Raw genomic sequence first — 25,643 nt, forward strand, 5'->3', positions numbered from 1 at the left:
AGAAATAGCAGATGCTACTTGGTTTGACATTTTGCATAATGGAATTAAATTCATCAGAAGGGAATTACCAAAGGTGTTCCAATACTTTTTGAGGTCACTGCCTGGACGGCTCATTTTGGAAGTTGTTTGAATTTCCTGAAATTACATCCACAGGTAATGACAGTTACTGACAAATTCATGAGGAATTCACATGACATGTTTCTGATCGTCAGTTATTCTCGCTACGTGTCTTGGTTGACGTTTGTGACAATGCTGAGAATATTTTCCAGTCCTATTTCATTGATTTGATTGTTTTATTTCAAGCACAGGTTTTAAGACCTGACTGACCAGTGATCATAACCAGCTTCGGCACTGTCTGTCTGATTCATAAATGAAATAGGCCTACTTGATAAATGAAAGTCAGATTCGAGGTGTGACCATGAAACTGCATGACTAAGATGCTTTTTGTTTTTGTGCAGTGCTCCAAAGGTAGGACATATCTTTAAAACAGCTCATTCTCTCTGTTTTCTTTTCTCACACACAGCACCCCAGCAGAAGAGACGGAGGCAGCTGTTGGAGCGGGTGGAGTGTGCAAACGTCTCAATCTCCAGATGACCAGATGAATCATAACCTCTTTCTCACTCCACTTTCTATCCAGTCATTCTCTCTCATCCGGCATTTGTCTGTGTGTCTGATCCCCCTTCCCCCTCCTGCTGATTCCAGTCTATTTATATGAACTATTTTCAGGAGACACTTTTCCCCAATTTCCTCCTTGCGTCTGTTTTCTCCTCAGCTCCAGACTGGTGAGGAATTACTTTGTCAATCCCTGTGAGGCAGTGCTTTCCCAGCAGGCTTTGCGCTAAGGCCGATAGGTTTTGGAAAGTTTTGGAAGGGAGAGCGAGTGCTGCGTGTTCCACCCAGACATCTCCAAATTAATCATTCACGTTAATGGGATTCGTCCAGCGGCTTTTGTTTGCTGAACATTAAAGCCTGGTCACTGGGTTCAGCTACTGCTAAAAATATGATGACAAACAGGCAGGACAGAAAGTGAATAAACTGTCATGTTTTATATGGACAGATTATTCTCCACAATTCAAAGCCAGTTCAATCTCTTCTTCATGAATAAAAAGACATGCGTCTGCAGAGTATTATGATTGTAGTCACTTGCGTCTGTACTGTCCTCAAAACCCTCTCTCCATCTCATTTACATGAATAAACATGTACCATCTTGTATTAAAACATATTCCATTCAGACTAATGAGCCTCTCGTTTGGCTAATATCAAGTACGGAAGCCAGCTAACAACTAATGCATGTTTATTTAAATCCCAAGGGCTAATTAAAGATAAAACGATGTGTCCATGTGTAGCTGTCAAGTTGAAAAAGAGTGCAACAGGCCCTCATTTATGAGTGTTTCTTCAACTAATGCATGGGCACTTCCCTCTGGGATTTTAGAAAATATAAAACACATTTTAAGTCAAGATGAAACTGAAGTAGCAACAGATATTTTCTTCTGTATTGTTAGGCACATCCAAGTGAAACGGATTAAAGAAAAAGAAAAAGAAAAGTAAGGACTTGCTTCCATCAATCGGTTGATGATTGAATGGAGGCAGATCTGAAAGTGAGCTTGCTGTCAGTTGTAAGAAAGGACAGGGTTTAAGCAGACTAAATGATTGGAGAAGTACTGCATACATTACAGAAGATCAAGGTATGACATTTTGATTAAAAATGAAAAGGTCCTAAAAACCACTTAAAAAAATTGTTACTTGAAATGAATTAAAAGTTAACTGAAATCAAATCAAACACAAAATTAAAATATTAATCAGTATGAATCAATATAAATATTATATATTATATACATATCAATATAAAGTTAAAATTGTTTTATTTCAGCTAGTTGCCTATAGGCAACATTTTTCATTTCCATTTAGTTTAACTTGAAACTTAAATAAAATGAATCCTGTAAAAAATAAGTTATGACAACTTTTTTACATTTCTTGACCTCGTCAAAATAAGCAATTTAAGTTATACAAGATTCAACTCATTTTTTAAGTCAGTTTTATGTCATTTAAGACTTAAAGTGATACTCCACTTTAAAATGAAAATTCTGTCATCATATACTCACCCTCATGTTGTTTCAAACCTTTATGAATTTCTTTCTTCTGCTGAACAGAAAGGAAGATATTTAGAAGAATATCAGTAACCAGACAGTTTCTGGTCTCATTGACTTCCATAGTAGGAAAAAAATATACTATGGAAGTCAATGAGACCAGAAACTGTCTGGTTACTGATATTCTTCTAAATATCTTCCTTTCTGTTCAGCAGAAGAAAGAAATTCATAAAGGTTTGAAACAACATGAGGGTGAGTATATGATGACAGAATTTTAATTTTAAAGTGGAGTATCACTTTAAACATCCAAGTAAGACTTAAAGGGGTGGTTGATTATGATTTCACTTTTCTAACTTTAGTTAGTGTGTAATGTTGCTGTTCGAGTATAAACAACATCTGCAAAGTTACAACGCTCAAAGTTCAAAGCAAAGGAAGATATTTGCTTTTAAAGAAATCGTTTATTAAAGGTGCTATAAGCGATCTCACGCGTTTTTTTAGGCTAAAACATTTTTTTTTCACATACCGCAAACATCTCCTCACTATCCGCTAGCTGCCTGTCCCCTGAACACACTGTAAAAAGACACGGTCTCTGCAGACAGCCCACGCTCCACAAACTGTAGCAAAAACAAACTGAGCAACAAACTGAGCGACCCGCACCACGAAACATAACAAACTGTTCCAGCCAATAACCGACAAGAATGATGTGGGGGTGGGGTTCGGGGGTAAGTGCGCGGATGAGGAGGAGGGAGGGTCTAGCTAGCCTCCGTTTTGTTTGATAATAATTCAAACATCAACAAAAGGGTTACGCCAACAGAGATCGCTTATAGCACCTTTAAGGACAGCAAATGGCTGGTAGGGACTACACAAGCTTCCTCCCGGGTTAGTGACATCACTAACCCTATAATTTACATAAACCCCGCCCCTGGGAACAAGATTGATAGATTATCATGACAGAATATGCTAATCAATGACTAGAAGATAACTACACATAAGCTACATAAATTCATCAACTAACCGTTCAGAAACGTCCTGTTGCATTCTACATGTTGTCACTTCTTCTTGAGCCTCTCCATCATTGTCTGACTCCAGTTTGAACATAAACACTGACATTTCCATTGCATGTCTGTGTGAGGTAAAAGGACATGAGCTTTTGAAGCTCCGCCCCCTGTGCTGAGAGCAGCAGCTCATTTGCATTTAAAGGGACACACACAAAAACGGTGCATTTTTTGCTCACCCTCAAAAAGTGACAATTTTAACATGCTATATAAGAATATCTGTAGGGAATTTTGAGCTAAAACTTCACATACACACTCTGGGGACATCAGAGACTTATTTTACATCTTGTGAAAAGGGCATCCCTTTAAACATCCAAGTTAAAAATTTAAGGTCGCAACTTTTTTTTTACAGTAGACAAATTTTTTAAAAACAAACTAAATTACTAAAAACCAAATAGAAATTAAAATATAATTTTAATAAAACTATAATAGTGTCTAAATTATACTAAAATAACACTGACAATCGTTCACAATAAGATCAATAACATGCATTTAGAAAATACATACATTTTCATTTCCATACTGACTTTATAACATTCTTAAAACATTTTAAGTTTTTAACATTTTATTTTCCTAACTGTACAATCCTAACTGTCATTTCCAGCACATTGATGTATTGTGTTATAGAAATGACATTTAAACATTTTGTTGATAAACTAGCTGACTCCTAAATCTAAAGCTAAAAGTCATAGCTAATTTTTATGTGTCAGTTTCAAAATATAATACTGTACACAATATTGCCATGTTTTGCTGGTCAGTAAACACTATGAAAGAGAATTCAATATATACTGTAATTAACCGACACTCAGGAGAATACAAGAACAGGAATAATAATCACTAAACAAACATGACGCAAACTTGCGTCATTAACGCAAGACAAAACACTGTGGAGAACTAAGGGCTTAAATACACAAGTAGTTGTAATCATCTGAACAGAAACAGGTGCGTGGAACTAATTAACAACCATGGAAACTTGACAAGCAAAGTGAACAATGAACACAGGCAAACAAGAACAGAAATAGTGAAAACTTAACCAAAACAGAACATACATGTTACAATAACATACTTTTGACAATATTACAGCTTGAGTGGAAATGATGCACTGCAAACATTCTTGTGATGATTTTTCTGGGTCTGGATCAAGTGTACAATGTAAATCTATACATAAAGACATCTGAAAGGTCAAAAAGAAAACTTAAATTGTATCATTAAAAATCAATCCCTTGGACATAAGAGTGCCCATAGTTGAAGACTTGTCACATCACATGCATAGAAAGCACAGAATATAATCTTTCTTACTTCCACTTAAGTGCAATAAATCCACCTAAGTGTAAAAAATGAGCATCTAGGTTTTTTCCACTGGAATTGCATTGTGCCATGCAGACTGGCGGTTCCCATATGAAAACACTGCGACCCCCTGGAGGCCACAGATCTGATGTGTCTGGAAAGCACTATTGAATTTCACACAGCCTGTAAACCAGCCATAGTGTTTATTACCACAGATCCCACTAAACACAATGACCTTAAACACATCTCACTGTGCTCCAATGCCGCACGGCAGCGTTACATAATTCCATTAAACCCACAGCTAATGGAGGTCTCATCGACACTCCCTGGACTCTCTTCCTCTCCGTCCACCATCAAATATGATGGTCAGCGCTCTTTTCTCAGTCTATTAGGTCTGTCCCTATATGTGTCATTGATATTCACTCTCTCTTAATAACAGATATAGGGCACACACAGTGTCATCCATAGGACAAAGTTAAAAGTCTTGCATAAGAGAGCATGGGGTGTTTTATCAATAACAAGCTGGCAAGGGAGGTCATGTGTGGATAATACATGAGGGAACAACAGACGAACAGTACGGGCACAAATATTATGGTGGAAATACAGTCAAATGAGCATAAAACATTTCAACAGATTACTGATAAAATAGCTTGGCGTGATAATGCGCATTCCTCTGGTGTTCTGCTTTTACAACCTACACAGATGAATGATGTAATGACAACAAAACATTAGTGTCATAACGACTCATCATGGCCTCATGGCAGGTGCATGAAGGACAATCAAAGTCTTCCTCTTCGTCTTTTAAAGGCAAACAGAGAGACGCAAATAAGGGACTGAATTTAACAGTGATGAATATATTAGTCAAGGATTAAAAAAATGCTGCTTAAATAAAAAAAATCTCTTGTTAGAAAACTACAAAAACATAAAATGTGTTGAAGTTGATCAAAAATGTACGAGTTCACAGAGATGACACTGGAGACAATTAAACCATTGCACACAGGACTCTTACCCTAATTTATGCTGGATATGTTCTATGATACGTCTTTATATATGTTTTAATACTGATCTCAAATGTTCAAAAAACATTAAAGATATAAGCTCTATTGCCATCTACTGGTACACATTTCTAATTGCAATAAAAGCCACCGTCAATGAGTGAAACCTATTTCTTTATTTTTTTATAGTTTGCTGAACTGTCACTGACAATTGCTTACAATGAAACAGAGAATAATAAAAACTAAGACAACGACACAAAATATAAAATATTTGCTTTTACGTCAAGTTGAAATAACTATCTAGGTACAATGTGATTATTTCAAAGGCTATTAGACAAATATAAAGAACATTATAATTCCCTTTGGAAAAAAATAGCCTCTGCAATTTTTATAATATTACACATTAAATAAAATATATTTCCATCATTTCTGTGTTGTGAATCACAAATATGATTACATTCCATTTGATTCAATTGCAGACCTCAAATTTTCCATTGAGGTAAAATACATTTTTCAGTAACACTTTAGTAAATATATTTACTAAACAAATTATATAAGGAGCAAAAAAACAACAGAACTACCTCTTCTAACATTTGTTTACATTAATACTTCTCTACCCAGATTCTAAGGCAATCTATATGTTCTCTTGTTATGCATTTTACCTCAATATCAGAAAAGTACACTTTTGTGTATTTTGTATTTATACACAAAAAGTGTATTTTTGTATGCATTACAACTGTCAGTCATGTAGACATACTTAACACAGCCTCCTGGTGTTCAAGTGGGGCTGTTTAGGCAATTTCAGGTAGTGTCTTTTGGTTTTAAGAAAACATTCTCTGCCCCCTGACACTGCCTATCATGAATTGCACACCAATTTATTCACAAATATTTTGTCAAGACATGACCTAGCATGATGTAATGCTGATTAGGCTTGCGTGTAGCGAATGATCTCACTCAAGTCATAGCCGGTCACTGCAAATGCGTAGCCGTCCCCATCACAGAACTTGGCTCCACAGATCTGCGTGTCAGTCACACACTCATTGTACATGTGCTCGATCTAGAAAGGGCAGAGAAATGCAGAGTCTATCTGAAATCAGCTGAACACACATAAAGTGCTTTGCAACACTGAATACTCCAGAACAAAATATCAAGTCAAATGGTTTCATTTAATGTAACATGTACACTACCGTACAAAATCTGTTTGTTAAGATTTTTTTTTTCATGTTTTTGAAAGTCTCTTTGCTCACCAAGGCTGCATTTATTTAATCAAAAATACAGTAAAACAGTAATATTGTGAAGTATAATAACAATTTAAAATAACTGTGTTCTATTTTTATATTTTTAACAGTCATTACTCCAGTCTTCAGTGTCACATGATCCTTCAGAAATAATTCGAATATGCTGATTTACTGCTCAAGAAACACTTATTATTATTATCAATGTTGAAAACAGTTGTGCTGCTTAATATTTTTGTGGAAACCATTATTCTTTTCAAGATTCTTTGAAGAATAGAAAGATCAAAAGAACAGCATTTATTTGAAATAGAAATAATATTAACATTATAAATGCATTTACTGTAACTTTTGATCAATTAAATGCATCTTGCTGAAAAAAAAGAAAAAAAAACTGACGCCAAAATTTGAAATGCAGTGTATGTCTGTGAAGGGTTTTACCTCTACACTGTTAGTCTCTGGGGTCAAGCTCAGATGCCACACTCTAACCCAAGAGTCTTCTGCAGCAGAGAGCAGCTTTTTTCATTAAACAAAGGAAAACAATATCAGTATATGAGAGTTTACCATATTAAGAATACATGATCTGAATCTGAAAAACTTCATTTAATTAAGCCTATTTTGTGCTCAAAATGTATTTAAATAATACGATTACTAGACTCAAAGTGCACATATGTACTGATCCATACATTAATTGTAAAACACACAGACTATATACATCTTTTCTCACCAGGCCAGTGAATGGGGCAATGTCCAGTGTGTAGATCCAGCGTGCATGAGCATTGACCTCTGCATGCAGTATACCCGTGACCGCCTCATACAGACGGATCTGTCCTGTCCCATAGCCGGCAATGACTGTGCCCTTCCAGAGTTTTACTGAAGAACAACTTGTGCTGAGAGAAGAAGATACACATTTGAATAATACTGTATATGTACTATAATGATGTATTGGTATACTTCATGAAACACAGGCAGAATACATTTTTGTGTAAACCGTTTGTAAAGTCGTTCTGATGTAAATTTTCGGATTTATGAAGCGGTGCGTTTTATGTATTTTTAGGCAAACTGACACTGCATTTTGATAACACTTACCATAACAATATATAATCACAAAGTTAATTAATTATCCAATTAATTACATGTAACTATAAATTTCACTGATAAACAAAAATCAGTGAGTTTTTATTATAGAACACGATTATTCGGAGCACCAGCATTTGTCAGCAAGCTTAACACATGTTTTGTTAAAAATATGGCCAATTATTATCTTGCATCTATGCAATATACTGGTGCCAAACCTAAGAAGGGAGTCCAAAAGATCCCACAGGATTCTTGTACACATAATTCACATATTGTCGTAATTCATGGGCGGGAAGTATGCTAATTACAAATAAGCGTGCATGCCATGCCGTGCATGCTCCCTATTTATAAATTATTAGAATTCACTTGTTTGACTATCAAATCTCAGGTTTACAAAGTGTTTCCAAATCCGTAGGAGAATTTTTGGGAAGGACCACTTTACGTTCAAATTATATAGAATACACTCAATGTCATGAATGAAACCCATAGTCTCTTGTAGTGAGTGTTACTTCCTAACATACTCAAAACCAGGGATCTTGTTGAGCAGTTGAAAATCCTCTCCTGATTTCCACACACAGAGGAGACCAGAGTCATCAGCGCTTACTAAATCAGCAATGCCCTCCTGAAAAAAGAGGCCAATTTAATATTAAAACATTTGAGCCACCAGTAATTTAAATCAACTGAACCAAACATGACAAATAAAACAAATGAAATGGTTTACAAATTAAAGTTATTAGAAGTTAATACCAGACTTCCTGAGCACTCAGAGGCCATGTCTGTAATGGCCTCTTTGTGTTCCTCCAAAACCTCAGACAGGGTGATGTTACTGCCTTTACTGGGAACGTCAAACACCAGCACTGAGCCAGATGAGACCCCTGAAAAAAGTGTGAGGAATGGAAAGGGGCACTTTTAGTACACACACTAAGGAAACACATAAATGGCTTGCTTAGAACAGACAGATATTTACTATATATCCACTGCTGACAGATGAAGCTACTTACCTACACAAATGTATTTTTCCCGCACCGCTGCAATCCCTCGGGCAAACACTGCCTTAGCTGGGAAATTACAACAGATAATGTCAGTTTTATTAGGTACGCAGTTAATCACAACCAATTTCACACAGTTCTTTCTTCAAATTAGGTGAAAATGAATACACGTTTGCGTTATTTACGGAGGCAGAGGTGTGCACTAACCTGTGGGGGTCTCTGGTGTGTCCAGGGCATGCCAATAGACCATAATCGATCCATCTGATTCATACATCTGATGAATAAACATAGGCCCTAGTTTAAGTCACGTTTCCCGTGCATGTAAAGAGCATGGCATAACACTTGACCCACCTGAATTCCTTTCTGAGAAGTGAGAACTAGAAGATCTCTTGAGGGCAGGACACACCAGGCTGCCTGTAAGACAAATCAAGAGTTAATTATGATCTAGGGTTAAATGTTAAAACAATGAAAAGTACAAATACTATCAGCCTACCAATTTAGGGTGTTAAAATAGTGACAGCATTCAAACAAAACTGCACTAAAACAAGATAATCAACAGTGTTTAGTAGGACTCAAATCCTCTTACCTGCATGATGAGTGAGGAGCTGGTGGTCACGTTGCCCTCTTTAGATTGCAGCTGTCGGTGGGAATAGTTCAGGCCGTCCCAGGACGCACTGACCATGTTTACCACGTTGGCGTGGACCACCGTGAAATAGGTGAGGCAGCGCGGCGCGATGCGCAGGACGCTCAGGTTGTTGTAGAGCGCGGACGCGCTGCTCTTTATCGGAATGCTTTTCTCTTTGTGGTACATTTTCGCCATTTTTGAAGAGTAATTAGGGATGTTATTTCCGAAATGCGAAGCAGGACTTGGAAATCAGTTCCAAACAAAATGGGCAATTGTAAATCCTGAGAGTTTCTTTAGACTAGAGAATTAGGGCGGTGCTGTTCAAACAAAACACTAAATCGGATTTTAGAGGTAACTTATGTCCAGCCTGGTTCAACGCGGCAAGATGTAAAGTATAAAATACTGCTTATTTTCCAGTAACAACACACTGACATTTAATTAATCCCAGACATTATAATTTACCATGTAATCGCGCGTGAGACATAAATAACGGTAATTAACGTTACAGCCAAGCCTGAATGAAGGCAACTGGGTTCTCCTGTTAATCCTCTTCGTTTCAGTGCAACTAGTTGATAGAATGGCGCCTAATATGGAAAGAACATATGCAGTTTCGCATCTTATTAGACCAGTCAACGTCGGAGAAGAGGTATAATGGATATTTTTTGTCTAATTGTATTCAAGCAAGGTCTCATCACCATCTCGCGTCTCTTGCAGCCATAGTGACGGAGCAGACATGTGTACCTGTGTAGAACGTCACAATTATCTGCGGTGCACGCTTCTGAGCGTCTTAAAGACACAGGCTACAGCTTTTTTATTATTATTATTTGATCTATCTATCTATCTATCTATCTATCTATCTATCTATCTATCTATCTATCTATCTATCTATCTATCTATCTATCTATCTATCTGTCTGTCTGTCGTCTGTCTATCTATCTATGTTCTGTATGGTTATATCACTGTATGTTCATTTTCAAAAAACACTAAAAAAAAATATCCATATATTGTTTCAAACAGATGCTATTATTTGAATAGTTTCATAGGTTGTATTGTTTGGGGAAAATATTGGATTTATAATTAATATCTAATTACCATGCTAAACCATATTTTGTACAATATAATGAGCCCTAACCTTTTTGTAAAAGATGTTCTGAAACAGCAGTGCTAAAATGGGCGGTGTTCATCAAAATTATTTTTTCTGATGGTTGACATGACAAATTTGTGTTTGCTGTATTTCTAATGGATTGATTTTAGACTGGACTAATATACAAGCATTTATTTGTCTCCTCATGTTTGCTGGTGTCTACAAATCTCACAATGAAGCCACAACTATGGCATGGTGAATCAGGGAGGGTGATTTTTCGGGCCATCATGCCATTGCCACTGTGCAATTTTCAAAAATTGTTAAGGGTCATCCGATTTGATGACAAAGAAACGATGTGCCAGGAGAGAACACAACAAACTGTTAGTGACAGATGGGGAAAATGGCTTTAATGGGTTTAATACAAGTAAAGCTGTCAAATATTGCATTCAAATCTTGGCAACCTGTGATGCCAGTATACAAGCTATGCCTGGAATTTGCCAGTCTACACAGGGAAATTGGTGGGGCACAGCCTGAAAGAAATCAGGGCAGACGCATTGTACTCCAAGTGACAGCTGCTCTCCAGGGACACACAACGTGCGATTTCTTCACATTGCATGCCTTTTGCACAGAGCTTCTTCAGAGAAAATTGACCATGGTTGGAACTGTGTGCAGGAACAAGCCAGAGAGCTCCCACAGAAGACAAATTGCTGGCCTATGGCACTGTTTTTCAACATGCTGGATGTTTCCATTGGTTTCTTTGTGCTGTGGACGAAAATAAATCATTCCTGGAATTGAGGGTAGCTATACCAAAAAAAAAAAAAAAAAAAAAAACTGGTAGAGCTAGAGAACACTGGTGCACAAATATACCCCTCATAAGAAGATGACACATTCCTTGACAGTCTGATGAGGAGCACACACACAAAAATAGCCTTCTGATGAAGAGGATTATGATGCAGATCATCACCTTCTCAACAGCTTGGGAAAATATACATCCTTCTAGTGGTTAAACCATGTCATTACATTTTGTTCAGTTTTCCCCCCTCCACCAGATGGCACTAATCTGCCTGAATAAGATACTTTTGCTTGATTTTGCATTAAGTGAAGATAGAACAATTTTTTTTATAATATTATACAATGTATAATGTATAAATGTATGTAGGCTATTTATGTATAAAAAAAATTCCCCAGCCCAAAATACAAAACAAGTGCTTTAACTTTATTAAAGTTACATTATTAAAAATAGATATATATTTTATGATTATTGTTTCTGGTGTTTTTTGTTTTGTTTTGTTTTTTACCTTAACCCTTAAATGCATGAATTATGATAACCACAGTCAGGATTTTTTCCTTATGTGTTTTTGCTGCTTCTAGGACATGAAAAACAAGATTTTTAACTTTTTTTTCTTCTTTTTTTTTACACATATTTTGCATTTTACATAAATTGTACACATATGTTATCAATTCAACAATGACACAATTCCTTGGATGTTACTTGATGTTACAACAATTTATTTTATTTTATTAACTGCAAGAGTCTCCCAAGGGGGCAGGGATTTGTATTATTTTGAAGCACCCCCGGACGCCGCCATTGGCTAACGGAACCCCACCTGCAGTTAGCATCCCATTGACTCCCATTCATTTTGGCGTCACTTTGACAGCGAATAACTTCACATCTGAGGCGTTTAAAGACTCCATTTGTCCATTATTTATTTCTAAAGAAACACGAAAATGTATAAAAGGCTCCATTACCTTGTAGCTTACGTTATGGCCCTGTAGAAGCAGTTTTTGTAAAAGTAGGCTAACGATTGCGTCACAGCCACGCGACTCTCTGTCGCACAGTAGGAAATTACCGTATGGACAGGAAGAGAAGCTCGCGGGCAATCGGGAGGACGTCGAGGCAAAATGACAAAGTAATTAATCAGAACACCTACAAAAAGTTTCTCCTGCTCCAAGATCATGGACAGCTCCTACTCACGCTCTCCGTCTCTGCGAGTTTCGGAAGGTAATGATTCAGATTGATCTTGGCACAGCCACTAGAAGACAGACGGTTTGCTCACGTCACATCTACGTCGTCGAGCTCAGTTTGAGTCTGCGCAGTACGCTGGACCCCCAGGAAGTAAAAGTTTCTAATGGGCTTCACTTTGTCTCCGTTGAATCCAATGGGGTCGCTGTGTCCATTTCTTTTACTGTCTATGGAGTCTCCTAGGATAGAAGGAATAGATGGATATTCCGAAGGCCATCTTGGTTTGGAGGAAAAAAAATCCACAAAGGATTGCCACTTGGTGGCAGTGTATAGGATCATGCACTATGTGCATTATGGCATAGTTGCACATGTGTAAAAGGGTTCATAGTTTTCAAACAAACAAATATTGGGGGTTGCCAATAAATACAAAAATATAAAGATTATCCTAATTACACTTTTTGCAGCACATTGACTAACAAGAGGCTGCCTGTAACCCTCCTACATACAGATATCAAAATCTCTTTTGATATTCAGTTGTGAAAGATCTAATTGTTAGCACTCTGTGGGAGGTACAAAGGATCTTGTGTAGCTTGTGATAGTGAGCATGGGCCACATCATGTAATGGGCATCAGAGAGAGGGAAGGCAGAGTCCAGGTAATCTTTTGACCATGTGATGAAGACAGAAAACTGCCCAATTACTGATCTCAATCAGAAATAGTAGGCCTATTAACTGCAATTCAGATTCTGTAAGAACATTCTTGAGAAAACTCATCATCTGCAGGATATGTTGTAGCATTGTGTAAATGACATTACTCTGATAACACAATTCTTAATTTAAAGTTTTGTTCCACGCTCAGAATAGACAAATATCCTCACTTTGATGTGATATTTTCATGGATCACATCTTTGACTGAATTTTGGCTGGTATGACAGTTGTCTTCTTGACTGAGACCTATGGTGTGGAATGGATGTAGCATCATGCTCTATCGCTTGTCAGCCAAAGGCTAATTTAGGCTATTTGGTTAGCAAAATAGTAATTGAAGTACTTATTTTATAGTAAAAGTGTTTATTTCCTTTTCAAAAGTGGCATTTCTTAGTGACTTTGTAGCATTATTTTTTCTCTGTCTGCAGCATAGAAACACAAATAAGTGGAACAATTCTGAAGTGTTTTTGCTCACACTCCCATTCTTTTTAAATACCGTGTGACTCTGTCGACGCCAACTTAGCAACAACACAGCAACGGGAACAGAAGCTCTGTCATCTCAGCTTGAATGGAATGCCATTCAAATGGCTGAGCCTCATAAAATGAGCATTCTCTTTGTAAATCTTCTGTAGATTACAGTTAAGTTTCCCCACACTATTATTGTTTGGTGATGTTGAAAATACACGTCTTTTACATTAATATGCAAACTCGAGTTTCATGTAGGCTAATGTGCACAATGGTTGTTGTCGTGATTCCCTTAGTTTTACTGTCTTTCCCCCAACTTAGCAGAGCACTTCATTTCCTTTCATCGTCTTTTGTTAATTAGTATTCTGTACTCACTCTTTAAACATTTTTGCGCTTCATGCGCCATAAATTTCCAGTCTTCTTTCAAGTGAAAATCTGTAGCGCTACAGTGTCAACTGTCGGGTGGATCAACATCGTCACTCTTCACTTTCTGCTTTCCTTTAGGGGGATATCAGGCGCGGTGAGAATTATTACTTTAGCCTACTCTGTATTTGTATCAGAACAGCTAACTGTAATATGAAAGTCTAATATTAGTGTTGTTATTGCGCCGTTATAGTCGGGGTGATGGATGTTGTTTGGAGAGGATTGTGCACTTTTGTTCTCACAACGCTTGTTTTTGAAGGTAAAGAGCATGTGCTATCTTTATTTCAACGTTTAAACTGAAATAAAATGTGTTTTTATTGTATCGTTTAAAAAGAACAAATCGCATTTGTTGTTAAACAATGTTGTCATCATATTAGTAGCTACCATTTGTCAGTAGAAGTCGCTAACTTGGCTGTATTACAGAAACTTCCAGTCTTAATAGGCAACTTGACTTAAGATTTTTAAAAAGTGCAGCTTCCTAAATGAAATTAAGATGGTTAGGCTACTAAAAACATAGGATTTTGAGGATGTTTCTGTAAAAAAGCCCAGACTGTTCACACTTAGTAGACTACAGCTCCACATATATGAAAGTTGGCAAATATGTTATTTGCTATAGTGTTCAAAGGGAAGGATGGTCTTCTAACTTGGTCAAGACTGTCAAGTTGTTTGTTGTGCTGTTAGCCACAGATACTGTATATGTGAGGTTTTGATGCATGATTAAAGATGTATTTTACCACATACTGTCCATATTTGCAATATGAATTTGCCAATGTTACCTAACATATTAAGTATTATAAGCTACAATAATATCTCTTTTCCCTAATAGAAGTTACAGGACTCATGATCAGGAATGAAGAGCTGAGGAAGTGTGTACAGGTAAATGAAGGTCAAGTCAGCAGCAGGTTAACCCTGCAAGAGTGCAGGGCAGATTCAGCTCTGCAAGAGTGGCACTGGAACCCAGAGACACGTTCTCTCAGCAACCCGCAGACAGGAGGGTGTCTAACTGCACCCCAGATCCAGGAGCATGAGAGTGTTTGGCTGCAAGCTTGCAGCTCTGAGGAGGAGGATCGTGAGGGCCAGACCTGGAGCTGCTCTAAAAAGGGTCTCCTGACATTACACAGCAAGGGTCTACACCTGAGCGTACGTCACGATTCCTCCAAGGTCTTCCTTTCCAAAGATCGTGGGAAAGGCAGCAAGTGGAGGACAATGGCTAATCAAACGGTATGCGAGGATACAGACAGCACACATCACGGCCAGAATGTGTTGCAAGAGTCTCAGCAGACACTTTCAACTGGACCCCGAATCCTCACTCAAATTCGATATTGGCATTGTAAGAGAGTTAGATTAGGAGTTTGTGTTGCATTCCGTCATCCCATCGTTTTGATAAATTACATCTCATCCACTTCTTCAGTTAAAACTCCACAGAATTCAGCTGAGCGTCTCTTGAAGGTCACTCCTTTCATACCAGACCATATCATCCTCTGTCATGTGTGTTTGTTTTTTTACTTTCTCATCTTGTCCTACTAAATTTGAACCAGGGTCCCCACAGTATTGGAAAACCTGGAAATATCAGAGAAGATTGAGTGATATTTAAGTATAATAAAATGCCACTGACTATTTTTGGTTAGAATTGGGTCAGAAAGCCAAATTCTCAATTGAGCCACATTCAAATCTCAGGCTGACACAAATAAGTTATCATTAATTATTAATTGTACATATTTACATATCTTAATTCCAAGGATTGGTACCTGACATACAGAATGGAATTCCTTCCCAAAAATCTCTGATCATGGTATAAAATGACAAGGTTCCTGTGTGTACATTGTCTGTTTTGTTTCTAATAATCACATATAACATCATTTTATAATCTTTGTATTACTTTACTTAAGCTGGGAGTAATGGCCAGACCTCACAAATAAAGTCAACTGAAGCGACACGGACTGCAGAGGCATCGGTTGAACCTAAAAGTAGCGTAGAGCCTGGGGGACCTTCTGTTAATGTTTTTACAACAGACTATGGTAAGTTCTCATCTGTTTCAGAAAGTTTGATTCGTTTTAACAGTTGAATGCTTATCGGTTAGGACAATCAAACATTCAAAACATTACATTCCCCCCTGGAATAGTTAATTTGCCTTATGTCCACATGAGGGCAGTAGAGGAGAGGAAACCTAAACACGGTGCCGTGTCTAAGGTCACGAGCCAATGAAAGATTACTGAATTTTAATGACAGAAAATGAGTAAAAATACAGAAAATGGTGTGGGTAAAAAAAAAGAGAATGTTAGTTGGTGATGTATAACGTTTTTAATAACAGGAACAGGCTGGAAAATGACAATGTTGCTTCTAAGCAGTTTGGCCCTGTTACTTGGGTTTGTGATCATCATTCTTAACATTTACCAGAACAGGTAAGATTCTTCTCATTTTTGGTAAATAAACCTTCAAGGCATTGCTACCCTGAATGGCAGCATTTAATTTTACACATAGAGAGGAAATTGATCTGTTTTTCATTGTTATGTAACTGATCTATGCTGGTTGAAATCGGTTTCATAACAAGGAAATACTCAGTAACAAGTTCTCCTCCTTTATGAGTGGCTGATCTATACTTTTTGTCTTCACGCACAGGAGGAAGAAGACTGTGGTGGTGCTGAAATCCTACACTCCGACAGGAGAGGTCAGTCAGCCAGGGTCTCCGGTGCCTAGTGAGAGAGCCCCTCTAACCCGACACCCTATGAAACCTGCTCAGTCCCCCTCCATCCAGCGAGGCGAGATCCTTGTTGAATGGAAAGATGGAACAGTCACGCCACTGTTTGAAACGTATCTAACCGACTAAACAGCATTATGTAGAAGAAATAAATGTGAGAGTGACCTGTGTATCATTCCTAAGAAAACTGACAGAACAGAATTGGCGGCTTTATTAACTTATTACACGGAATGCTTGATTCTGATTCTTGATATTATTTCTTGATACTGACCGCTGTCCAGGGAATCACTGCCAGTTGCATGCTCATGCCCAATTTCCATGTATTTATTTATTTGTCGTGTAGCCCGTGGAATAAGTGGTATAAAGTTATTGCAAGAAATGATCACAACTTTACCACCAAGGGGCCAGTTGCATAGCCTTAGTTTAAGACAATGTCTTAAGAACTTATAAGACCCACTAGCAGTTAGTCAAGAGTCTTGCTTTTCTGTATCAAATTAGACCAATCTACATTTTTATGTAACTTACTAAGAAAAAAAACTGATTTCTAACTTGTACAACTAGTCTTCCGGAATCCAACGCAAAGGCTTCTCACTTGAGATAATTCAAAATCAAATCAATATTTCATGTGCCTTTTTAAAAGAAAAATTACGATTCATTTTGCTATAATGACCGTCTGACTATACGTTCTCCCTTTCATATCCAACATCTTGAAAACAATCACATCTGTTGGGTGTACTGTGCTCTTGCAAGCAGAATGCCATCACTCTGTTGAATTTTGAAAAACTGAGGTTGGGTTCTGATCAAAGACAATAGTCTGTACATTGCCAAAAAAGATATGAGGTAACTTCAGGTCAAATACAAATCAAACTTAAAAGATATTCTGTGTAGTTAACAGTGAATGGTTATATAAGCTGCATTCTATATTATGTGCATGTAAAATAGGAATGTTCTGTTCTTCTAAAATACTGATTTGGCATTGAAGAAACCTGAATGTTTTTATAACAAGTGATGTTTTTAGCAGTAATGTAGATTATTTCTGAATTGCATAAGCCTAACTGAAGAAAGTTGTTGTTAGTGTGATTAGGAATTAATGTCAAATATATGAAAACCTTTTGTATAAAAATAATAATATTATTAAATATCACATCATGTAATAGTTACATTTCACATTTCCAATAAAGTACTGTTGACTTACACTTAAACTTGCTGTAACTTGTACTGAAGGGGTGGAGGGGCACCACCTTAACTGTTTTTTTTTTTTTTTCAGATTTATTATCAGACTAACTTTACCTGTTTCTTTTGACTCACTGTTTTGTACAGCTCTTCTGCTGAGGACACGAGCTAAGAAATGAAAAACATGTCTGTGCAAGCTTGTTGTTAGGGTGTAAAGCATACATATTTTGAGGAGAGAGAGGTAAATGTGAGGTTGACATGCAAGCATGAAACCAAAGTCAGAAACACATGGTGTTGTACATTCTCACTTCTTTGAAAAGTATGTGATATTTTATTCACACTTTTAGACTATATACATGTCACGTATAGGACATGTACTTGATTACATTTATAAATCAGTGTTAATTTGATAACTAAACAAAGTATTTGATATACAGTAGTGATCAGTCTGGAGGGTAAATTTGCATAATATTTGCTTTTAATGACACTTCAGGTTCTATTAAACAATATGAGGAGTATGTTACATTGGGAACAAGTACACTAAACTTTGTTAAGGTAATTAAATTGTTTGGCAAGAAAGGCAAACTCCAGCATATAATTAAATATGACTTTTATTGTATTATGCAAAAAAGGTTAATAGTTTGTTGGTTCTCCCTTGTTTTTGATTACAGCAGCCATTCTCCTGGGCATTGACTCACTGAACTTTCTGAATTTGTCATGCAACTTCTTTCCAATCCTCCTTAAATTCTTTCGAAAGTTAAGTGTCATTGCAGACCTGCATAACTCATCACAATTCAGGTTTATCATTTCCCAAAGGGTTTCAATGGCTTTAAGGTCAGAGGACTGAGGAGGCCACTTGAAGTCTTCAAAATGCTGAGCACACGAGCACTTTCATTGCTTGCAACTTTGTTGCATTCGTGGTGTGTTTGGGATCATTATCATGTTGGAAAAGACACATTTGATCTCCGAACAGATCCTCCACTCTTGGCTTCATTGTGTTCAGTATAGGATTCTCAAGTATTGGTCCGTTTTGAAAGAGCCAGCAACATTGTACATCCTTCCAACACCTGCTGCAAACATGCATCCCCAACCTCTCAGTCCAGCCCTTTTGTAGCCCTTGGTTTACAGTTCAAGATGAAATTGGAGGTTGAAAAGAAGAATGTCTTTAGAAGCTGAATTGAGGTGGTCCCACATTCAGGTGATTTCCATCCTGTCAAAATGCTCATGGTCTTTCTTGACCAGCCACAGCACTTTACATTCTGTATGGTAGTGGTCTCACGGTGCTTTGAAGTAATTCTACACATGAGAAATATCCCAAAATGATTGACCAGCCATTTCAACAATATTCTCCTTGGTTGTAGAGGACAGCTCCTTCCATCTGGTCATTTCCACTAAAACCCACAAAATGGCTGTAATAATATAGTTAAGTTACATAGTGATTTATTGAATTCTAATGAGTGCAAGATTGGTGTGACCAATTGCCCAATAATGATGTCCACACAAATGATACAACTGAAACGTGGAACACGTACAATTAGTTTTACACTCCAGGCACAACTTCACAACATGCATACAAAATATTGAATAAATATTTATTATGGTTTCGAGGAGGCTTATGAAAGGAAGAAGCTGCAGTTATTGGCAGCTGAAGCAGGGCTGGAAGGTGAGGGTGCGTCCAGGTGGGCCGGTTCCATCATAAGGCTGCTGAAGGAAGTGGGTATCAGAGGCCAGGCCCAGCGGAAAGTAATTAAGGAACTTGCCACTGTCGCCGAAGTAAGTAGTCACTGGCTGTGGCTGAAACGAAAGGATACGGTGTGGGCCACCAAATTACCAGCCATGCAGATCAGACACCCAGGTCTGATCAGCTTGTGGTGGGCCTGCCTCTGCTGAGGGTGTCCTGTGATAAAAGGCCGAAACATCCAATGAGGCGGTGGTACACAACTGACGATGTGTTGTTTTGGTGCGAAGATCCATCTAAGAAGATTTCTTCAACATGTACTGTGGTAGTTCTGAATCGTTCGAGGCCAGTGCTGTGCTGAATCGTTAGGGATTGTAATGTGTGTGTGTGAGAAATTTGAAGCATATATGTACAAAACAAAACAAAAAAATTCTACAAAACATACAATAAAAACTACACTACTGTTCAAAAGTTTGGGGTCAGTAAGATTTTTTAATGTTTTTATAAGAAGTATCTTCTGCTCACCAAGGCTGCATTTATTTGATTAAAAATACAAACAAAAACAGTAATATTGTGAAATATTATTCCAATTTAAAACAGCTGTTTTCTATGTGAATATACAGTAAAGTATCATTTATTCCTGTGATCAAAGCTGCATTTTCAGCAACATTACAGTGTCACATGATCCTTCAGAAATCATTCTAATATGATGATTTGATGCTCAAGAAACATTTATGATTATTATCAATGTTGAAAACAGTTATTTACATTTTTATTTCATGATGCTATGAGGAATAGAAAGTTCAAAAGAACAGCATTTATCTGAAATCTAAAGCTTTTGTAACATTAAACACTACCGTTCAAAAGTTTGGGGTCAGTAAGAATTTAAATTTTATTTTTGGGGGAAAGAAATAAAATAAATCAATACTTTTATTCATCAAGGATGAGTTAAACTGATCAAAAGTTACAGTAAAGACATATAATGTTAGAAAATATTCTATTTTAAATAAATGCTGTTCTTTTGAACTCATTCACGAACATCAAAGAATTAAAAAAAAAAAATGTGTACACAACTGTTTTCAACATTGATAATAATAATGAATGTTTCTTGAGCATCAAATCATCATATTAGAATGATTTCTGAAGGATCATGTCGTTAGCCTCATAGCATAATTGCCTAAGTCCTTTTTTTTTTTTAAATATTACTTTGGCAATTATGCTATGAGGCTAACGATGTGACACTGAAGACTGGAGTAATGATGCTGAAAATTCAGCTTTGATCACCGGAATAAATTTGTTTTGGTTTAGTTATGTTATCTAGTTTTCCCCTGTCTTTTGTGCTTTTGGTTTAGTCCTGTTACTTACCCTGCGTCCCAATGTGCATACTATCCGCCCTATCTGCCCTAAATAGTATTGACAGTTACTAATGTCACATACTATATAGGATGGATAGTATGCACATTGGGACGCAGGCTTAGTTTCTCCTATGTTCTAATTAGTCATGTCTTTCACCTGTGTCCTGTCAATCACCTTGTTAATTATCCTGTTAGCCCCAGTGTATTTAAGCCCTGTGTTTTCCCTCAGTGTTTGTCAGTTCTTGTCTTTGTATGGTTGTGTTTTCCTGTAACTTCCTGTAACCTGAGTTTGTGAATAAACCAGCTGCATTGAAATTCTGTTCCCTTGTCTTCAGCAACCTGCACAAACCTGACAAAATGTAAAATATGTTAAAATAGAAAACAGTCATTTTTAAATTGTTATAAATTTCACAATATTACTGTTTTTTTTTGTTTTTTTTGTTTTTATCAAATAAATGCAGCCTTGGTGAGCAGAAGATACTTCTTTTAAAAACATTTAAAAATCTTACTGACCCCAAACTTTTGAACGGTAGTGTATTTATCTCTTTACAGGGTAAACCGTTTTTTTTTTTTTTTTTTTTTTTTTTTTTTTCTAAATAAATGTCTCTAAAATGATTTTAAACCTTTGCAGCACAATAAGACAGCTCACAGAGATACGGCCTATAGAGTATGTGAAAGCTGCATTCCACCGCAATGCCGTGGTACTCTGGCACTGTGGTTGTAGTTGTATGGTTTGTCATGCATTAAGCATATTGGCAACAGTCACAGTCACATAATTTTTGGTTGAGTTGTATTTATTTAAAACTTTATAAGATAAGAGGACAAGATAACCACCAAGAAGTGGAAGACTTGACTGGGCAAGTGATAGGGTGTGATAGCTTTTTGAAAGCAGGCGTGTATTTGAGCAGGTTGCATAAATACATAAAAAAAAAAATGTGTTGGTTTTGTTTTATTATCATTATCATTTTGTTACAACAAAATACTATAGATATATTTGGATTGTGGCCGTCATTGTTGAACCATGACAGATGCAGACACCTTCCAGAGAAAAGATATCTTAAAATGGCCATCATTATGCATTATACCACTGAATGTATATATTACATCTCTATTGTTCTGTTATCATTGCTTTAGATTTCAATTTAGTGTGCTGCTATGCAAATAAACCAAAAACGCAACATCTACAATCTTGAGTGTTTTAGTCCCTGTGACAACTGTCCCTGAAATACCAGCATTTATAAAGAATCTTTCATCTGTTTCCCAACAAATGTGTTGCAGAATTCAAAATGTGCAACATACTGTAGAGCACAAGCTCCCTGCTCTCAAATATAGGCAGTGGTGTAGTCTACGTGATACGCAGGTATACGCCGTATACCCACTAGAAAAGGCCAAGGATTTGCGTATACCCACTTAAAAAAAGCGTGAGGATACGTATCACCTTCTTTTTGTGTCAGAACTTTTACACTTTCATTCATAAATTCACCCCGTCTGTGTTTGCTAAGCAACGGATCGAATCGCGGAATCCAGTCACAAATGGAACTTAATATATAAAGCAGAACGTCACGGAATTAGGCTATTTTTGAATGAATAAATTAAAAGTAGCTGCTGTACAATGAATCAAATCTCGATATGGACTAGTGTCTATGAATATTAAAGCTAAAAGAGACTGCAATTGTTCTACGCATCTCTGGGAATGAGCGCTCAGTGTGTGCTCCACTACACACACACACACACACACACACACACAGAGAAGCACGCGTGACTCACGCTCGTGGTGTTTTCAGCGTTTCAACTGTATTGAGACATGATGTAAGCTACACATGTGCATTTCATCGCAGAGCTGCTATGAGAGTCACTTGATGAGAATTTCACCATTTCATTTGATAAAACTATCGTCATTCATTCGTTTCATATACACACAGAAACTGTTATGTCTTTACGACTACCTGTCAAAATAAAAGTTCTGTATAACTTGAATAAATTATAACAGAAATATATTACTATTGCACAGAGTATACTTCATAATAATAATAATAGTTTATTAAAACACACAGAAACTCAAATGTCTACAACCCACCAAAATAAAAGTTCGGTCTAACTCATATTAATTAGAAAGGAATTGCACAGTAAAATGTATTTTAAAATAAAATTATTTTTTTTCAAAAACACCATTTCTAAAAGTAAATTTGTATTTGTGCCTATAATGTTTTTTTTTTTTTTTATTGTTGTTGATAATTGTCAACTGATAAAACCTGTGCTTCAGGGACCATATTCATATAACATCTAAAGGTAGCTCTTAACTCACTGAGTTAGATGGTGATTAACACTAAACAGTAGAAAATCAGTCCAGTCTCCCCAGCTGTAAATGTCATTGGCTGTTAAAGTCTTGTGTTGCTTGCTTATAATAAATTGTTGAATAAGTTAAATAAATAAGTTGATAACACTTAGTATTTCATAATGCTCTCAATTACATGTCGATGCATACTGTATGCATTAGTGAGTGTGGTGGTGCTTATGGGGTGACGCTCTGGGATGGGTGAGTATGCGGCGGCGGCGGCGGCGGCGGCGGGGGGGGGTGGGGGGTCTGGGGGTGTTATATTAGAGTATACTCACTACAAAAAACTAGACTACACCACTGAATATAGGTATACGTTACACACATGAGACAGGGCCATGGGCAATGCAGTTGTCTTTGTAAGCAGAGGCTCTCCCATAGGATACCTATCAGGATAAAAGAGGATGTCCGCACCCGATTCACTGATTGAGCTCCTATCCGTTTCTGTCGCCCTCTTTTCATTGGCTGTGCATTTGTATCTCTGATCGCAATCTTTTCTGTCCTCCAAGAAGCATGCAGTTATGGAAATTAGTCATAATTGTCATGTGCACCAACTGCACGTAGTTTGCTTCATTAAAATGCACCAGGGAGCTGAAATAATGAGGGATGATCAGATAATTCCTTACAAAAGATTAGTTTAATTTGGCTAAAGTCCCTTAACGAAAACAAATAGACGAAACACTATGTGCAGAGCATCTAAATGATGCTCTGTTTTGTAAGGAATGTACAGTGAAAGTGGATCTTAATTATCGTGTAGGAAAGTTTTGGTTTGTGGTCATCTTTTTTCCCCCTTTTTTCTAAGGAACTCTGAAACAACAATAGGTTATTGTTTGAGGATGAACACAAAAGGTCATAAATGAAAAAGAGGCATTGTTCGCATTAGAACAAAGTTAAAGCCACAAAATCTGAAAAGCCAATGTAAGGCCAACACACAATATGACAGTCAGATCAACATTGCTGACAACAGTTGTCTTGCAGATCATTTAAACTATGAAAAGGTGGTCATATTTGTAACAGATAAACCATGTCTTGTGGAGGAAAATGAACTGAACTGTTACCCTTACACCAAAGGACCTTGTTTGTATAAAATAATTGTCATGTTACCAGCGGATAAGAAAATCCTTTAAAGGCATTCTGACAAGTTATTTTGATGTATCAGAGAAGAAAATGAGATTGATTTCTACCTTTTTGTTGTTGTAAGGGACTCAAAATTTGAGTCATTTAGACATGTTTTAAATCATCTTGTGCGGGATACAATTCACATCATTTTGATTATTATTTGCTAAAGTATGCTATATTATTTATTATTATTATTACTGTATCAATGCTTTAATCAGCTATAGGCCTACTGAAAAATTACAGAGCGCTCCTGCTAAAAAAAATAAAACACAAGGGATTTAAAATCAGGTACAGGTGTTACGATCTGATCGCAATTTCTTTGGCAAACATCTGAAAAAAGTGTTATCAGTATGGATTCCTCTCAGCTTGTTTTTCCACATGTGGGCAGCATATGGGTTGGCAGCATCTTAAAGGTATCTGGGAGCTGTGATGTTTTAGCTCCCATCTACAGAAGCAGTGACCCTTTACAAAGCATTTCTTCAGGCACTTTTGGTGCATCACAACAGGAAACAACATAGTAAACTTGGGAATGTGCTTTACAAGTACTTGTGGACCTCAAAGAGTGCAACTGAATCATGACCTGTACATTTTGTATTGAAAGAATATTGAATATTGAGAATATTGTAGAGGTACACTCTAAACCATAGCCTACTGTTTCACTAAGGTAAAAAATTAAATAAAAAATGAATCCCTCACAAACTACGCACATAGTGTAAAGATGAAAAGACATAATGTTCTTTTGGACATCACATGTGGTAGGCTACTGAGGCCAGTGATTATAGCTCCAGCTGTGAAGTCTTTCAAGAGGATTTTCACATAAATTACAAGTTTCTGCGAAAAAAAAGAAAAAGAAAAAAAGACGAGGCATCATCCCATTGGGCGTTTTATTAGAACCACTCACGTTCTTAGTCGAGGTCTACGCTGTCTCAGGTTACAAAACAGTCTTAAGCTGCAGAAAGAAGATCATTTATTGTTTAGATCATTTTACCAAACTAGAAACCAAAAAACTAATTCTTTCTGCATTTCCCATGCCAGCCATCATGCGAAATGTGTGGCTCTGTCGGTCTAATATTGTGCACAGGAAATTTATTCGGACTAGGACATAGGCCTACACTGTAATTGCTAAGTAGATTCCTGTTTACGTAAGAACCCCACACCCAAGGACAAAGCTTTATGTTATCAAGCAAAATGTTCATAAAACAATCCAAACATGGCAAAAATCCTGAAATAACTTCATATTTCACGCCTTATTAAAGTTGGCATGCATTCCCTAAACGCAAGTTTACCCGTGCCGTACCCA

The 25,643-nt window shown here is 37.0% G+C and overlaps 2 protein-coding genes across 4 annotated transcripts; one reads left to right on the forward strand and one right to left on the reverse strand.

The window, feature by feature from the left end:
- Window positions 1–5,572: 5,572 nt before the first annotated feature.
- wdr54 (WD repeat domain 54) lies at window positions 5,573–10,089 on the reverse strand. Its single transcript, XM_084414952.1, has 9 exons — window positions 9,309–10,089; window positions 9,074–9,136; window positions 8,930–8,996; window positions 8,735–8,791; window positions 8,481–8,608; window positions 8,255–8,355; window positions 7,384–7,546; window positions 7,098–7,172; window positions 5,573–6,481 (listed from the first exon to the last, which is right to left on the reverse strand). The coding sequence occupies exons 1-9, from the start codon at window positions 9,540–9,542 to the stop codon at window positions 6,350–6,352; spliced, it is 1,020 nt and encodes a 339-aa protein (XP_084271078.1). The 5' UTR covers window positions 9,543–10,089; the 3' UTR covers window positions 5,573–6,349.
- A 3,828-nt stretch (window positions 10,090–13,917) lies between these two features.
- On the forward strand, window positions 13,918–17,873 carry LOC311293175 (uncharacterized protein). 3 transcript variants are annotated; one of them, XM_084413256.1, is made up of 6 exons: window positions 13,918–14,082; window positions 14,179–14,244; window positions 14,812–15,315; window positions 15,875–16,003; window positions 16,297–16,351; window positions 16,605–17,873. In XM_084413256.1, exons 2-6 carry the CDS (start codon window positions 14,187–14,189, stop codon window positions 16,810–16,812), a joined length of 954 nt encoding a protein of 317 aa, XP_084269382.1. In that variant the 5' UTR covers window positions 13,918–14,082; window positions 14,179–14,186; the 3' UTR covers window positions 16,813–17,873. The 3 variants fall into 3 exon arrangements, with proteins under 3 accessions (XP_084269382.1, XP_084269381.1, XP_084269383.1); XM_084413257.1 differs by having other exon boundaries at window positions 13,920–14,082; window positions 16,297–16,387; XM_084413255.1 differs by having other exon boundaries at window positions 13,919–14,244; window positions 16,297–16,387.
- Window positions 17,874–25,643: the final 7,770 nt, after the last annotated feature.

Source organism: Rutilus rutilus (genome assembly GCF_951802725.1).
Source record: "Rutilus rutilus genome assembly, chromosome: 7".
Classification (NCBI taxonomy): Eukaryota; Metazoa; Chordata; class Actinopteri; order Cypriniformes; family Leuciscidae; genus Rutilus; species Rutilus rutilus.